The sequence below is a fragment of the Felis catus genome, chromosome B1 (genome assembly GCF_018350175.1).
Source record: "Felis catus isolate Fca126 chromosome B1, F.catus_Fca126_mat1.0, whole genome shotgun sequence".
NCBI lineage: Eukaryota > Metazoa > Chordata > Mammalia > Carnivora > Felidae > Felis > Felis catus.
In genome coordinates, this window is record NC_058371.1 from 136,728,459 (window position 1) to 136,743,856 (window position 15,398).

The following is a 15,398-nucleotide window of genomic DNA, read 5'->3' on the forward strand; positions in this document are numbered from 1 at the left end:
AAATCCAAAGCAGCGAAGCTGGAAACTTACAAGGGTCAGAGGGAACCGGACTGAACCGACAGCGGGAGGGGAGGAAGCAACACAACTCTGAGCATGCCTTTGCTGTTTAACATTTAGAAGCACGCCAACAATAAACAACAACAATGGGACTAGTAAACTGAAAGAAAACTGAAACAAATAAATCCAACTGTATGTCAAATGAATAAAAGAACAACACTGAAAGAAGGAGAAAAAAAAATCTAAGAAATGTACAAAGACGAGTATTTGACCACACATCCTCCATTTCGGGGAAAACTACAAAATATCCTGATTTTTTTTTTTACATTTGTTTTTGTAGTAAAACAGGTGAAGGAATTCTGAAACAATTCTAGATGTATTGTAGGATTGAGAAAAGAGGTAAATATGTTGATAATGTTGGGCACCAGGGTATTCACTATGGAAAAAAGGGAGATACAAATATGGATGAGAGGGAAAGCAAGAAAGACCCCTATGAATTGCATGAATTGGTACAGACTCAAATTTCCAATAGTATATTAATATCAGAAATAATATTAATACCAATATATAAAAATATAAATAATTTACATACATTTTTATGTACAGAGACAGCGGGAAAACCAGTGCATGATAAAGCAAATAGGACAAAACAGTACCAATAGGTAAATGTGAATAAAGGGTATATGAATGTTCTGCATACCATTTTATTATTACAATTTCTCTGTACCTTAGAAAATCTTTCTAAATTTTTTTAAAAATTAAGAAGTCTTTGTTTAGGAGGAAAGAGGGCTTTAAAAATCTTCTTCAGATATATAGTTTACTTGTAGCCGAAAGAGGCCAGAAGTGACCTCTGGAGGTCAACGATACAGTTTCCTCCCACTTCTGCCCTTTATTGCCTCTGATCTAAATCTCATTGGCTTTAGGTTTCTATCACTCAACTCAATGGAAAAGCAGGCTCTACGCTTTTCTAAACTTTGGCTAATATTATAACTGCAGTTACAACAATAAAAAAGCCGACAAAATTCTGAGGCCCTCAGTCACAAATGAGTTTTATTCAACTTTTTGTTGACAGGGACAGAGAACCAATATGGTCCCAGAAACACAAAATCATAATTAAGTAAGTTGGTTAAAATGCCTGAGCCTCTGCTTTCTCATCTATAACAAAATCTCAGCCTTAATCCCACTGCATTACAGGGAAGGTCATATACAATGCATGTGAATATGCTTGTCCACATAAACGCAAGGAACTGTCATACACCCAGAACTGTACTGGGGTCTACCAAGGATTGTTAACATAAGGGTCCTTGCATGGGCTTTCTAAGAAGCCATAAACATCTTGAAATTATGCCCAAAATTGTGCTTGTATGATGCACATGTATGTCATTGTTTTTCTCAAGAAAGGGTACGTAACTATTAACTGATTCCTAACCTAAAAAAGGTTAAGAACCACCAATTCCCATAAGTCTTTTCCTAGAAGTAGTTAAAGCTTCCTTGGATTTAGAACAAGCTCCACAACTTAAAGATTAAATGTGGTTGCATGGGGCACCTGGGTGGCTCAGTTGGTTAAGCATCGGGCTTTGGCTCAGGTCATGATGTCTTAGTTCCTTAGTTTGAGCCCTACATGGGGCTCTCTGTGGTAACAGCTGGAGCCTGGAGCCTGCTTCAGATTCTGTCTCCCTTTCTCTCTGCCCCTCCTATGCTCATGCTCTGTCTCTCAATAATAAATAAACATTAAACAAATTTTTTTTTAAATAAAAAAAATGCGGTTTGCACAAGAGTTGTATATCTGAACTTATTGATAGAGAAAGGCAATGTGTTATATATATATTTGTCTTTCTCGTCTGATCTTCATTAAAAAGTCTGATTTTTTTGTTTGCTTGTTTAATTGTATATGACTCCCTGAAAGAAGACAGAACTAATTGGCTGGTAAGGGATTTGCACAGCTCTAAGGAGAAAGACTTTAATGTCTTGAAGTGTTATTGAACATTGCAGGGATTTTAGAAGCAAGATGAAATCAACGTTGTAAATTCCTATCAAGTTCATGTATGTCTATATTTCACCAAGCTAAATTTTTGCCATCTTTTTTTTAAAAAAGAGATTGATCCATTTATTCATTTTTATTTTTTAAAGATATTTTTTTTCTTTTTAGTAATCTTTCCACTCAAGGGGGGGCTGGAACTCACAACCCTGAGATCAAGAGTCTCACACTCTACCGAGTCTCATACTCCAGCCAAGTGTCCCCAATTTTCTATTACCTTAAATATAATGGCTATTTTCTTTCTTTTTCTTGCCCCATATAGTCCTCATTTAATGTGTTATATAATTCATACAGCTATAGTAGTATAACCGAGTCACTTTCTAACATAAAACTTTCTAATTTGTGCCAAAATAAATTAAAAGTTTGAACAATCCACAAATCATGCAATTACTTGAACTATCAATGAGCTGCTCTTACCATAGCATAGCATCCATCTGTTGTCAAGATCAAAACATCTATTGGAGAAGTATGGTTGGCAACACAAATGCCTCCCTTCTGGGGTCTGTACTGTCTGCAATTACAAACAGTGGTAAATACTATACCCTGGAAAAGAGCCACTATTTTGCAGCATGTAGAGATTCATCCTATTTTACTTTAAAAAGTACATTAAAAGTACAGTTTCAAAGTATATGGGCTCATCTTAAAAGGTTATTTCTAGGCAGTATGATGGGAGTGGGGTAAGAGTAGATAGAGAAGAAGGGGCCCATGACTTTCCCTTTATATATATTTACATTGTTTTTTTTGTAATGATCATATTTTCCTTTTATAATGAAAAAGTAATTTAAAAAGGTTAGATTGAATTACAAAGATTCCACAACTTTAATATTGTGATATGTAAGTTTCACATCTTTTATAAGTATTTTCATATTATTCCACTCTTTAAATGCATCACTTTTAGTAGTTTCACAATGACCCAAAAAGTAAATTTACTATAGTTTCCTCCCTCTTATCCCCCTAAAGCAGAGGCTGGTAACTTCTCCTACTGAGGGCCATAATAAATATTTTAGGTTTTGCAAGCCAGCCAATCCCTGTGAAAACTACCGGATTCTGCTATTTGGGCACAAAGGCAGTCACAGACAATATATAAATGAATAAGTTTCAATAAAACTTTATTTACAGAAAACAGATGGCAGGCCACATTTGGCCTCCAGCCCCATAGTTTGCCGACCTTTATCTTAAAGTTCAACCAGTATTTGATATTAATGAAGCAAAGTAGTTTTTGTTGGCCCTATACAAAGAAGAAAGGCAACCAAATGCATAACAACTTTAGCATGTTTTCTTTAAAATTAGAAGTAATTCGGGGCGCCTGGGTGGCTCAGTCAGTTAAGCGTCCAACTTCAGCTCAGCTCACGATCTCACGGTCCGTGAGTTCGAGCCCCGCGTCGGGCTCTGGGCTGATGGCTCAGAGTTTGGATCCTGCTTCCGATTCTGTGTCTCCCTCTCTCTCTGCCCCTCCCCCGTTCATGCTCTGTCTCTCTCTGTCTCAAAAATAAATAAACGTTAAAATAAATAAATAAATAAATAAAATTAGAAGTAATTCTATATATAATAAGTTACGAACTCTCTATGTAATTAAAGCACCTTTCCTGTAGATAGTATCTCTTCTGATCACAGTTCTATCAAAGCATTTTCTTCTACTTTTCACCCCAAAACACACAGCTCAATGAAAAAATCATGTAATTTTAGAAACTTAAGGGGCCTCTCAATGTTGGTAACACATGGTAAAGCCAAATGAGAAAATGTTTCCCTTCTACAAATGAGACAGAAAGACCCGGTCAGAAAAAAAAAAAAAAAAAAAAAAGAGGAGAGAGAACTTTTAAAACAATGAGATTAAACGTAAAAAAATAAAACTGAGTTAACAGAAAAGTAATTAAAACAACCAAAATTACTTCAATCAGCTAACAAGTTAGCTACCACTACCCCTACCCTCTATAGTTAGGGGTGAGGGAAGCAAAGTGTGGGTGTTCTGTCTCAAGGTTCAGTTACAGAATTTCAGAAGCAGTGGGACTGAGACTGGAAACCAGGCCTCAAGACTCGAAGACCAGTCCTCCTTCCTCCACACCACAGGCCTGTCAACTTCATGCCTTTTTGTATCGACAGACCCAGTTCGCAACCTGACTCTGCCACGTGCCAGGCATGTGACCCTAGACAACCAATCCCAGGGCTCCCAGCTCTTCACCTGTAAAACAGGACACCGGTGTCTCTCTCAAAGGATGGCCTATGAGAAGCTCGGGCCTGGCTGCACACCATAAATGCCCAATTTTGGTTTTTTTGTTTTTATGTTTTTTCATTATTTTTGAGAGGTGGGGGAGGAGGGACAAAGAGCTTTAAGTGGGGCTCAAGCTCACTAACCATGAGATCATGACCTGAGCCAAAGTCGGACGCTTAATGGGCTGAGCCACCCAGGCACCCCTGCCCAATTTTTAAGTGTCATCACATGTCTATTATTATGTTCCTTCTGCAAATGGATGGCTTTTTAAAAGGTTTTCGGGCAAAATTGTTTTGTCTGTGACACTCTAAGCAGCAAGAATGAACACACTGGAAGGACTTTCATTTCATCTGCTTCCTCCACCCGCTACTGTCAGTCATGGGCTGGACTTCCTGAACAGAAAGGCAGAAGGAAGCAGGCACACACTCACTTGTTATGGTAATGAATGGTACCAGAGAGGGCTCGCACACAGATCCGGCAGCAAGTCAGGTGAACCAGTTCACTCAGCCAGTTTTTGAGGCTGAAAAAAAGAGGAAACATTTTATGGTGCAGTTCTGGGCACTCCTAAGAGACAAGAGAATAAAAACTTCAATGTGCTCCTTCACAGCAGCATACTGTGTTCTGAAACACAAGCACAGTTCAATTCTTAAAGTCTCATTGACGCATTAGGACAAAATTCTAATGGAAAATAGCTCCCGCCCTACTAGACTATCATGATAAATGCCTGACCAAGATTAGCTGAAGCTTCTCTGGTCTCAGCCTGATGAGCCTGACCGGATGATAACGCTCTCGTGGTTTCCTTGAGTCCCTCACTCTATTTTCTTTTCGTCATTTCCCCTTTGAAAAACAATTTCTTAGGATTTATATGAAAGTGTGGTGGCAAATCAGATGAAGACTATGAATACGAAGTAAGCAAAATTTCTGTAAGTGTGATGAGGCCATAAATTTGATGCAATACATAGGAATCAAATATTCTTTTTTGAGGATAAGGCCAAGAAAAGGGACGATCCTATTTATGGCTGGGTGGAGGCAAACATTTCACCTGCCATCTGGAAGCTGCCCAACCAGTGTAGTTCCCAATACCAACAAACTGATCCCAATGAAAGCCAAGGTAACCCTGAAAAAGAAAAGAAAAGGTAATGTGAAAGTTAGTTGAATAGCAGCAGTAGAGGGAAATAACCTGAAAATTCATAAATAATTACATTGTAAATAAGTTGCGAAACATGTATGGCAGTGCCACTAAAAAGAATCAGGTAGGGGCGCCTAGGTGGCTCCATCAGTCAAGCGTCTGACTTCGGCTCGTGAGTTAAGAGCCCTGCATCAGGCTCTGTGCTGACAGCTCAGAGCCTGGAGCCTGCTTCAAATTCTGTCTCCCTCTCTCTCCGCCCACCCCCCCCCACACCCCCAACTCATGCTGTCTCTGTCTCTCTCTCTGAAAAATAAACAAACATTAAAAAATTAAAAAAAAAAAAAAAGAATCAGGTAAATCTATAGATTCTGACATGGGAGAATGGTCCTTGGTACTTTTGAGAGAAGAAAAGCAAAATTAATTTCAAAATAATATGTAGAGTATGATAACCATTTTCAAAACGACAGCAAGCATATAACTAGTTGATAGATGCATAGAGAAGGCTTGGAAATTTATTTATAAAGCCATAAAATTCAATCTATGTAATCACCAAAGGGTTAAGTGGGTTAGTGACAAGAATAAATTTAAAGGCTTGCCCCTTTTGCTTTTCAGAATTATTCTAATTTTCAAAAATATATTCATATTAATTAACATCTTATATAACAAAAAGTTTTATGTTGTATAAAGGAGTCACATCAGGTTGAAAGGAGTTATCTAATTCTGTTCAGGATACATTGGTGGGCATAGTGTGGGTGTAAAAGAAAATATTTTCCAAAGGTATGAAAGTAACTTGTTTTTCTGTGTTTTTTCATGATGGAGGGAGGTACAATTCAAATTTTTCTCAAGGGAATTTAAAATTTAGAGCAAATCGCAAGAAAAGGTCTTTCATATTAAGAACACCAAATTATATCACCATGTAGAAATCCTTTAATGCAGACCTTTGACCCTTTGCATGTTTGTGGTAACTCACATCTAATCTCCACAAAGACACTTTCTCAGTTTTGAAAAGTGCTTTTAATATACATTCTAATCACTTCAGAAAGAAAACAGTCAGCTTGAGAAATGTAAGTAGAATTAACCCAAAAAGAAAAAATTGAGATTTAAAATCTTTCCAAAGAAGGGGGACTTCCTTATAAACACCTTCTTAAGGTATGAAACCTTGTTGAAGTCTTATTTTAAGACCTTTTGACAGAACAATTTGAAGTTCAGATTCCATTGTCTTTCGATGCCACATTTTCATGCCAGCACTGATGCAGTAACTAAATCACTGCTTCATCTCATTCACCAATTATGCAAAAGTTTTAAAAGAACGTTTTGCTATCCTGCTGTAATGGCAATCATTCGTTCCTACACATTAAGTCAGAAGGGCCTTACATTTTAACATGTTTCATAATTGGGTTCAAAACTATTGAAAGCTTTTATTTGCTTGATGAACGGGCCAAAAAATTCTGTTTTCCAATTTAAGAGAGCCAACATGAGAGTTCTCATAGATGACACTACTTTTCAGCCACAACCTGTTTTTTGTAAGAGTTCTACTGAGATACAATTTACATATCATACAATTTACCCCTTTAAAGGGTTCAATGGTTTGGGGCATATTCACAGAGTTGTGCAACCATCAACATAATCAATTTTAGCACAATCTGCTTTTTGAGTGTTCACTTTGTAGCAACAGCTCATCTTATAAAGCATTTACAGAGCAATTCTTTCACACTGAAGAGTATGTACTAAGTAGGAGTCTCAATTCTGCCATTTCTTCTTGTTCTTGGGTGCTTACATTACTGGATTATCCTACACCTGCTTTCTTCGCAAGAATCTTTTATGTTATTTCTTTAGTTTGTGAGTGTTACTTAAATGTAACTAGATAACAGAATCATAATACCATTTGCTGGCAGCCACAGCAGCTAAAAGCTAACCAACAAATGAGGGCATCTCGAATACTCTATGTGGCAAAATCCTCACTTTTTTTTATCACGTTGCCTTAGATACAGTGAATGACTCATGGGACAAGTGGAGATATAAGAGCTAATCTATATACTCTACTTTATTGAAGTTTCATTCCTTTTTAAGAATAAGAACAGTATAGGGGCGCCTGGGTGGCTCAGTCAGTTAAACGTCCAACTTCGGCTCAGGTCATGATCTTGCAGTCAGTGAGTTCGAGCCCCACATCGGGCTCTGTGCTGACAGCTCAGAACCTGGAGCCTGCTTTGGACTCTGTGTCCCCCTCCCTATCTCTCTGCCCATCCCCTGCTCGTGCTCTGTCTCACTCTGTCTCTCAAAAATAAATGTGTTAAAAAATTTAAAAGAAAAAGAATAAAAAACAGAATAAATGGAAATTCTAGAGACTAGAAATCTCTAATAAATAAAAGTTCATGCATGTATACCAGTGGATAGTCTTGTGCATGCTCAGAGTACATGAACCCCAGTTTGGGAACACCGGTTTAAGGTTGAAGGAAAAGTAGATGTGAAACCCTGAATGTCACTTTGTTATCACAGCTGAAATGATTCCCAAAAGACAAACCATGCCCCAGCTGGCAACATGGGCACGTGCACACACACACACACACACACACACACACACACAATGTACCTTTGTACTCTTTGTACTCTTTGTACTCTTGTAATAGACCTAAATGAGGCAAATATAGGCCACCCGAGGGATGGTAAAAAGGTTTCAACTCATGTGCCCATTTAAGGTGGCTGATAGCAACTATCTGGAAAACTCTATTGAGAGGATGCCAAGGCTGTGTCGAGGGAAAGCAAACAAGACGATCAATAGCAATATTGTGACTGGTACACGTGCCTACTACCTCCCATCACCATGCTGAATACACCTTGGCCACTCGTGCTTCTTCCCACTGTGCAGTGTCACTTCTGCTAATCTTATGTTCCACACTGTGGTTCCAGTAAACTGGACCTGAAGGTACCTCCTTCATCAGTCAGCATTCAAACTTAGAACCAGAAGGGGACACAGGTGGGGGAACTTTTAGTAAGAAAAGTGAGGGGCAGCTGAGTGGCCCAGTTGGCTAAGTGCCCGACTCTTGAGTTTGGCTCGGATCATGATCTCACAGTTCATGGGTTCAAGCTCTGTGCTGACAGCATGGAGCTTGCTTGGGATTCTCTCTTTCCCTCTCTCTCTGCTCCCCGCAAAGGGAAGGGAAAGGTAGGGAAGGGTAAGGAAGGGAAGGGGAAAAAAGAAAAGACAGAAAGAAAGAAAAAGAAAGAAAGAAAGAAAGAAAGAAAGAAAGAAAGAAAGAAAGAGAAAAGTGAGTAATCATAATGGGACTGGATGGAACAAATTCAGTCTTCTGAATGGCTCTCTCCCATGTGGTAACCACTCTCAGAAATTTTTTTCTCTCCTGGGCAACTGTGAACTGCTAAAGACTAGCAAAGAAAGGCAGTTATAGTTTGGTTGACACTCTGGTGAATTCAAAACTATAAATCTTCCCTCTTCTTTTTTCTACTTCCCTTTTCCATCCATCCTCAAATTATTTATGACCGAAAGAACAACATGGATCCAGACTGATATATAGTAGATTCTGAAGAACACTTCCATTTGGGAAAAAATGTGAAAGGAGAATAGATACTTAACATGTTCCTGTGGAGGTCACATTTGGTGGTGTTTTGCAGGTGTGAAGGGGTGGGATTAGTACCATACTACTCTCATGGGACCATTATATACATGATTTAAAAAGAAAGCCGAACCAATTATACCATCAAATTACTGGGCAGGAGACATACCTCAGGGGTAGTAGGACACAGTAGCGTACTATAACGCCCAGTACCCACACCATTGTGAGCCGCAGACTGATGTAATGGAAATTTACATTGGTCCTTGTGAGGAGATTCCACGACACTAGCTCCTCTGAGGAGAACCTCTGGGTCACTTCATCTTCCACAATGGCTTCCAAGCCCTTCTTGGAGAAATAAAACACGTCAGACAGCTCAAAGTCCCTTCCTCGCAGACCAGAGAGACCTTTTTCCATGGGTGACTCATCTCTTTGGATAATACCTTAAAAGAAAGCATCAGAACATGAGAAAATGCCATAGGACACAAGAACTGACCAATGAGGCAACTTTGTACAGAAGACAAGTAAACAGATTTAATGGCTAACACGAAGCAGATTTCAAAAATAAAAGACAAGCAACCACAGTGGGAAAAAGAGGTGAAATCACTGAGTCTGCATGAAATGGCCCATACCCAATGACTTCAATTCACTACTGGTCCTCAGTAGCCTTTTTCTTGTTGCATTTCCTCCCTCCACACCGCTAGCGAACAAACTGTCCAGTATAGAACTAGACTGTGTGAAAATAAAACCTTCTGTTTACCCCTGATAAAAACCATAAAACCAAAATGCAAGCAAAGTGGCAAAAGGTCTTTACCACAATTGGCAAAAGGCTGATGTTTTTAATATGCAAAAGTTAATTAATAAGAAAATCAGTCTCCTGTGAAAAAGTGAGCAAAGCTCATGAACTGAATTCATGGAAACATTAATAGTTAAGATAATCAGAAATGTAGGCAAGAGTGTTCACCGTAGCATTTTCCATTATAATCGATCCAGACAATGAGATATAATGCATCTAATAAATACCCTAGTTAATAAATACTCTAATGTTAAGTGAAAAAAGGCAAGATCTAAAACTATAGTTCGATCTAACTCTATGAAATATATATGCATAGAAAAAATGTCAAGAAGGCCACATTTAGCAGTTATCTCTGGGCAATATGATTAGATTTTCCTCCTTAAACAGTAATTGTATTTCCCATAAGGAAAGTAATTCAAAGATTTTTAAGGTACCATAAATTTTGTAAGTTGAAAAAATGACTACTGTCACCCAGTTCTAACTACTAAGTGAGAGTCATAGATGAGATCTTTGAATAAAGAGTAGTTACACACACAGTGACAAGACCATCTGATTGGCCCTCTGGGGTGTGTCACAAAGGAATTTACCTCCAAAGTAGAAAAGTCTTCTCTTTTGAAAGAAGATCCCTTTTGATGGTCTCACTTTCCAGTTTACTGGGAAACCAGTGAGGAGAGTGAAGAGTGCTATATTACCTAACCGCTGGGGAACAAGTGCATGCATCCATAGATGAAGAAGTGATATATCAGTTTTTTGAAGGAATGGAAGCATAAGGCACTGGAGTAGAAAGTAAAGAGGACCTGGAGTCCAAGGTCAAGTTCTGTTTAGGACAAAAACGGCTCTGTGGCTGTATAAACAGACAAGTCACCTAAGTTGGTGCCTTCCTTTACAAAATAGGGGTGGGAAAAGTTTTAGTTTCCTTACAGGACTCAAGTTACACGATTTTCCTTTTGGGTTTTTGGGGTGGTTTTTCTTTGTTTTGTTTTTTTTTTTTTGGTTTGTTTGTTTTGGTTTTGGTTTTTGCCAACATGCAAACTAATCACCTTAAATTCGAGCAATAAAGCAAGTTCTGAGATGATTAGATTATCTTTTCCAGACATCACGTCTAAGTGGTTTAACCTTTCTTCACCACCTCTGAAAAGGATTTGATTCCTATTAGAGGATGACCCAAGACAGTGTCACTGGTGAATTACCCTCTTGCTCTGTGAACACTGCAATACCACTCAGAGCAGCTTACTCAATCCAAGTACTGACCAATATTTAGCGGGGCAAGAATTTCATTATTTAGCAATATATAGGGTTTTTGTGGGTTTCTTTTTTTTTTTTTTAATTAAAAAAAATACCTCTAGAAGGGTAGGGAGAACAAGCTATTCAGCAAATCTCAGAATGAAACACACTGGAGACAAGTGGACAGCCCTTCTAAACATAATGTTTTTTGGAGGGGCCAGAAATAAAATTTCAAGTTTGAGTTGCCTCATTATTTAACTGAGCGAGGAGAGAGATCTATAGAGAGGAGCCAGCCCCCAGCACTTATCCACTTGATGTGCAATATTCTCTCTGCCCCCTGACCTACTTAATTTTGTGGAGCTCAAATAAAATATAACTCAATTTTATATTTTTGTTAAGCCTTTCTTTTTAAGTTTATTCATTTATTTTCAAGAGAGAGCGAGCACAGGTGGAGGAGGGACAGAGAGAGGGAGACACAGAATCTGAAGCAGACCCCAGGCTCCAAGCTGTCAGCTCAGAGCCCAAAGTGGGGCTCAAACCCATGAACCGAACTGTAAGATCATGACCTGAGCCGAAGTCGGATGCTTAACCGACTAAGCCACCCAGGCATTCCTTGTTAAGCCTCTTTCAAAAGTATGTGGGTGACTACAATGCATCTAATTGACTAAGGATTAATTTCCAGAATATATTAAGACATACAAGGGGTGCCTGAGTGGCTCAGTCAGTTAAGCGTCAGACTCTTGGTTTGGGCTCAGATCACTGTCTCACAATTTGTGAGTTCGAGCCCTACATCAGGGTAAGAGCTGACACCGCAGAGCCTGCTTGGGATTCTCTCTCTCTCCCTCTCTGCCCCTCCCCGACTCGTGCACTTTGTCTCTCAAAATAAGTACACAAACTTAAAAAAGAAAAGACATACAAAAAAATGAGAGAAAGTTTTAAAATTATATGGCAAACAATTCATAAAAAGAGTAAGCCTTAGTGACTACACATTTTAAAAGATGTTCAACTCCACTATAAGCAGAGAAACACAAACAAAAACCACAATGAAATGCTATTTCATACCCATAAAGATTAATACAAATTTTAAATTGAATAGTATCCAGTGTTGGTGAAAATTTGGAAAACAATTTGGTACCACCTAGTAAATTTAAAGAAATTCATAGCCCAAGACCCAGCAATTCTCCTTCCAGGTATACCTCAGGAAGACTTTTGTTTAATAATTTCAAATCTACAGAAAAGTTGCAACAATAGTTCACTTTACCCACATTCATAAATTGCTAACATTTTGTCACATTTGCTTTATTGTTCTATCTCTAGATATATATAAAATGATACTTTTTTCTGGACCACTTGAGAACAAATTGCAGGCATCATGCCCTTTACCCGTAATATTTCAGCACTGGTTTCCTCAACACATGAAGTTTTACTTATTTAACCACAGTACAACTGTCGAAATCAGGAAAGTGGACGTTACTACAATACTAGTACAAATGTACAGCCCTTTTCGAATTTTGACAATGGTCCCAGGAATATCCTTCATATCATTTTTTCTGGCCCAAGATTCAACCAAGGATCATACATGATATTTACATGTCATCTCTGTAGTCTCCTAATTATATGAAAAAGTTCCTCAGCCTTTCTTTGTTTTTGAAGATATTGACGTTTTTAGGACTACAAACCATTTATTTTGTAGACGGTCTCAATCTGGGTTAGTCTGATGTCTCCTCATGGTGAGAGGCATGTTGTACACTTTAGGCAGAAATACTATATGAACGATGTATCCTCCATGCATCACACTGGAAACATGTGACGTCTGTCCCACGATTAATGACCTGTTCCTTTGACCACTTGGTTTAAGATCATTATTACCAGGTTTCTCTACTATAAAGTTACTATTTTTGTCTTTTTGATTAGTAAGTGGAGAATTATATCTATCTATCTATATATGTATATATAGATATAGATATCTTATATATATCTATAAGTATGTATAAAGGAGAGACTATGGAAATATTGAGACTAGGAAATATTTGAGACCATGGAAATATCCTGCTCTTCAAACCTTCACCCAATATTAGCAGCTATTAATGGTCCTTCCTGAATAAATTGGTACTATGTGTATTCTAAAATGGTATTTTCTCACTCCTTCCCCATGTATTATCTTGCATCCCACCTTAAAGAAGAGCTTTTCCGGGGCGCCTGGGTAGCTCAGTCGGTTAAGCGTCCGACTTCAGCTCAGGTCACAATCTCGCAGTCTGTGAGTTTGAGCCCCGCGTCAGGCTCTGGGCTGATGGCTCAGAGCCTGGAGCATGCTTCCGATTCTGTGTCTCCCTCTCTCTCTGCCCCTCCCCCATTCATGCTCTGTCTCTCTCTGTCCCAAAAATAAATAAACGTTAAAAAAAAAAAATTAAAAAAAAAAGAAGAGCTTTTCCCTCATGCTCAAGCGATTCTTATAAAATTGTGCAAAGTAGACATATATAAGAACATCTGCCACATTGTGTGCAATAGCAAAATAGCGGAATCAATCTAAAGGTACATAAGATAGATAGCAATGTATTAAAATATCAAATCATTATGTTGTACACCTAAAACCTACTGTTGTGTTAATTATACCTCAATAAAAATAAATACTAAAAGGCAGTTCATATAAAAAAGAGATGGATACATACAGTGCATACTACACAAGAGCTAAAAGAAATTAACTAGAACAATTACTCCCTTAGGTAATTTGCAAACATCAGCAGGAACAAACAACTCAGAATGATATGTGGAAGGTGATATTTTTATAGAGCTTGAATAATGCAAAACAATAAATACTATGTATCGTTTAAGGATATATGCATGTATAGGGGGAATATGAAAAGATGCATAAAAATAATAAACATTAAAATCAGAGTAATAGTTTCAGGGGTTGACAGGGGAATGGAATCAGAGAGGGATACACCAAAGAATTTTATTGTTTCTGTAAAGTTTTATTTATTAAACTAAGTAGTGGCTACACATGTGCTATACCCCCCCCCAAAAAAAGTTACATGAAACTGAAGATTTTTCCTAAGATAAAGATCTATATTATAAGAAAGCAGGTACCAGCTTAGAAGCTCTTTAATAAGGCACACAAAATATGAAAATGGGTATTATTTTAAAGTTAGATGTCAAAAGCAGCACTACTAAATATGTAATATTACTTCCTTCCTGAATTATATTGACTACGATGGTCAGAAACACTGATTCAATTTACCCTAGGTATATCTTCTGAGAGAAAAAAAAATATTTAATTCAATCAACACATAGGGGATACTTACTCTGCATCAGGCATCAAAGTACACGTTAGAAAGAAAAAGAGGAAATATTTCTTTTGGCACGAAGACGCATTTATAAATAGACTGAAAGTCTTCAAAATATAGATTAAAAACACATACTGGATTTAACTAGCACAGACACCATTCTGATATCAGTTTTTATTGTCATTAAGGAAACCTAGTTATCACCAACAAATTAGTCCTGATCCTTCAGGATCCTTCATAAACTGATGAGACCCTGATTGTAGGAAATATTTCCTTTTGTTTCATAAATCAAAACAGTAAGGCCATAAACTTTTGAACTTTGTCCTAATACCGAATGCTTTCGCCAACCCAACAAGGTTCATGCTTGAATGAAAATAAAATGAAAAAACTATCTCTATCTAATGCAAGAGATTAATTGCACAAGCTGCCCTGTGCCCTGTGCCCTCAGCAAGTCATGGTACATAAATAATCAGCTATGAAAGTCCTGTTAAATGGAGGCTAAAGTTAAAACCATCTCAAATATAATTAACTCTAAATTAGCTGAGCGAACTCTTGGAATGACTGCCCATTTATAAATCACAGTAGTTTTTCAATCCTCTAGTTGTAAAGCATATTTCTAAGTCAGCAGTTAGGGAAAATTAGGGCCCACTACAGACCAAAAGTGTATACAATGGACTTTATACAGAGAAGTTGATCTTTAATCTACGAATGGGCTATATTCCAAAAGTCAGAAGCTTAGAGTTCAAAACACACTCTCACCTGGAAACTTGAATTGAACTAATCTGTTTGAGCTAGAATCCTATCCAATCATAAGCCCAACTAATGCCAAAACATAGGTGATCATCTACTAGTAATACCATGAAGTAGAAATCTCTTTTAGCACTGTTTCTACCAGAAATTTTTTAATTAAACCTGGTTTGGGGGCACCTGGGTGGCTCAGTCAGTTAAGAGTCTGACTTCAGCTCAGGTCATGATCTCACTGTTTCTGAGTTCAAGCCCCTTGTTGGGATCTGTGCTGACAGCTCCCAGCCTGAAGCCTGCTTGGGATTCTCCCTCTCTCTCTCTCTCTCTCTCTCTCCCCTTTCCCTACTTACATGCGTGCTCTCTCTCTCTCAAAAATAAATAAACATTAAAAACATTTATTTTTGAGAG

The 15,398-nt window shown here is 37.9% G+C and overlaps 1 protein-coding gene across 5 annotated transcripts in view; it reads right to left on the reverse strand.

Annotated features, from left to right (window-relative positions):
• Positions 1–15,398, reverse strand: part of GPAT3 (glycerol-3-phosphate acyltransferase 3) — a 64,440-nt gene that overhangs the window by 11,767 nt on the left and 37,275 nt on the right. For 4 of the 5 annotated variants that reach the window (XM_006930997.4, XM_045056155.1, XM_006930996.5 and 1 more), the window contains exons 4-7: positions 9,115–9,385; positions 5,287–5,361; positions 4,675–4,764; positions 2,453–2,546 (exon numbers count right to left, since the gene is read on the reverse strand). In XM_006930997.4, the coding sequence (XP_006931059.1) occupies positions 2,453–2,546; positions 4,675–4,764; positions 5,287–5,361; positions 9,115–9,385 (530 nt within the window). The remainder of the gene's footprint in view (positions 1–2,452; positions 2,547–4,674; positions 4,765–5,286; positions 5,362–9,114; positions 9,386–15,398) is intronic. The other variant, XM_019829293.3, reaches the window with a different exon arrangement.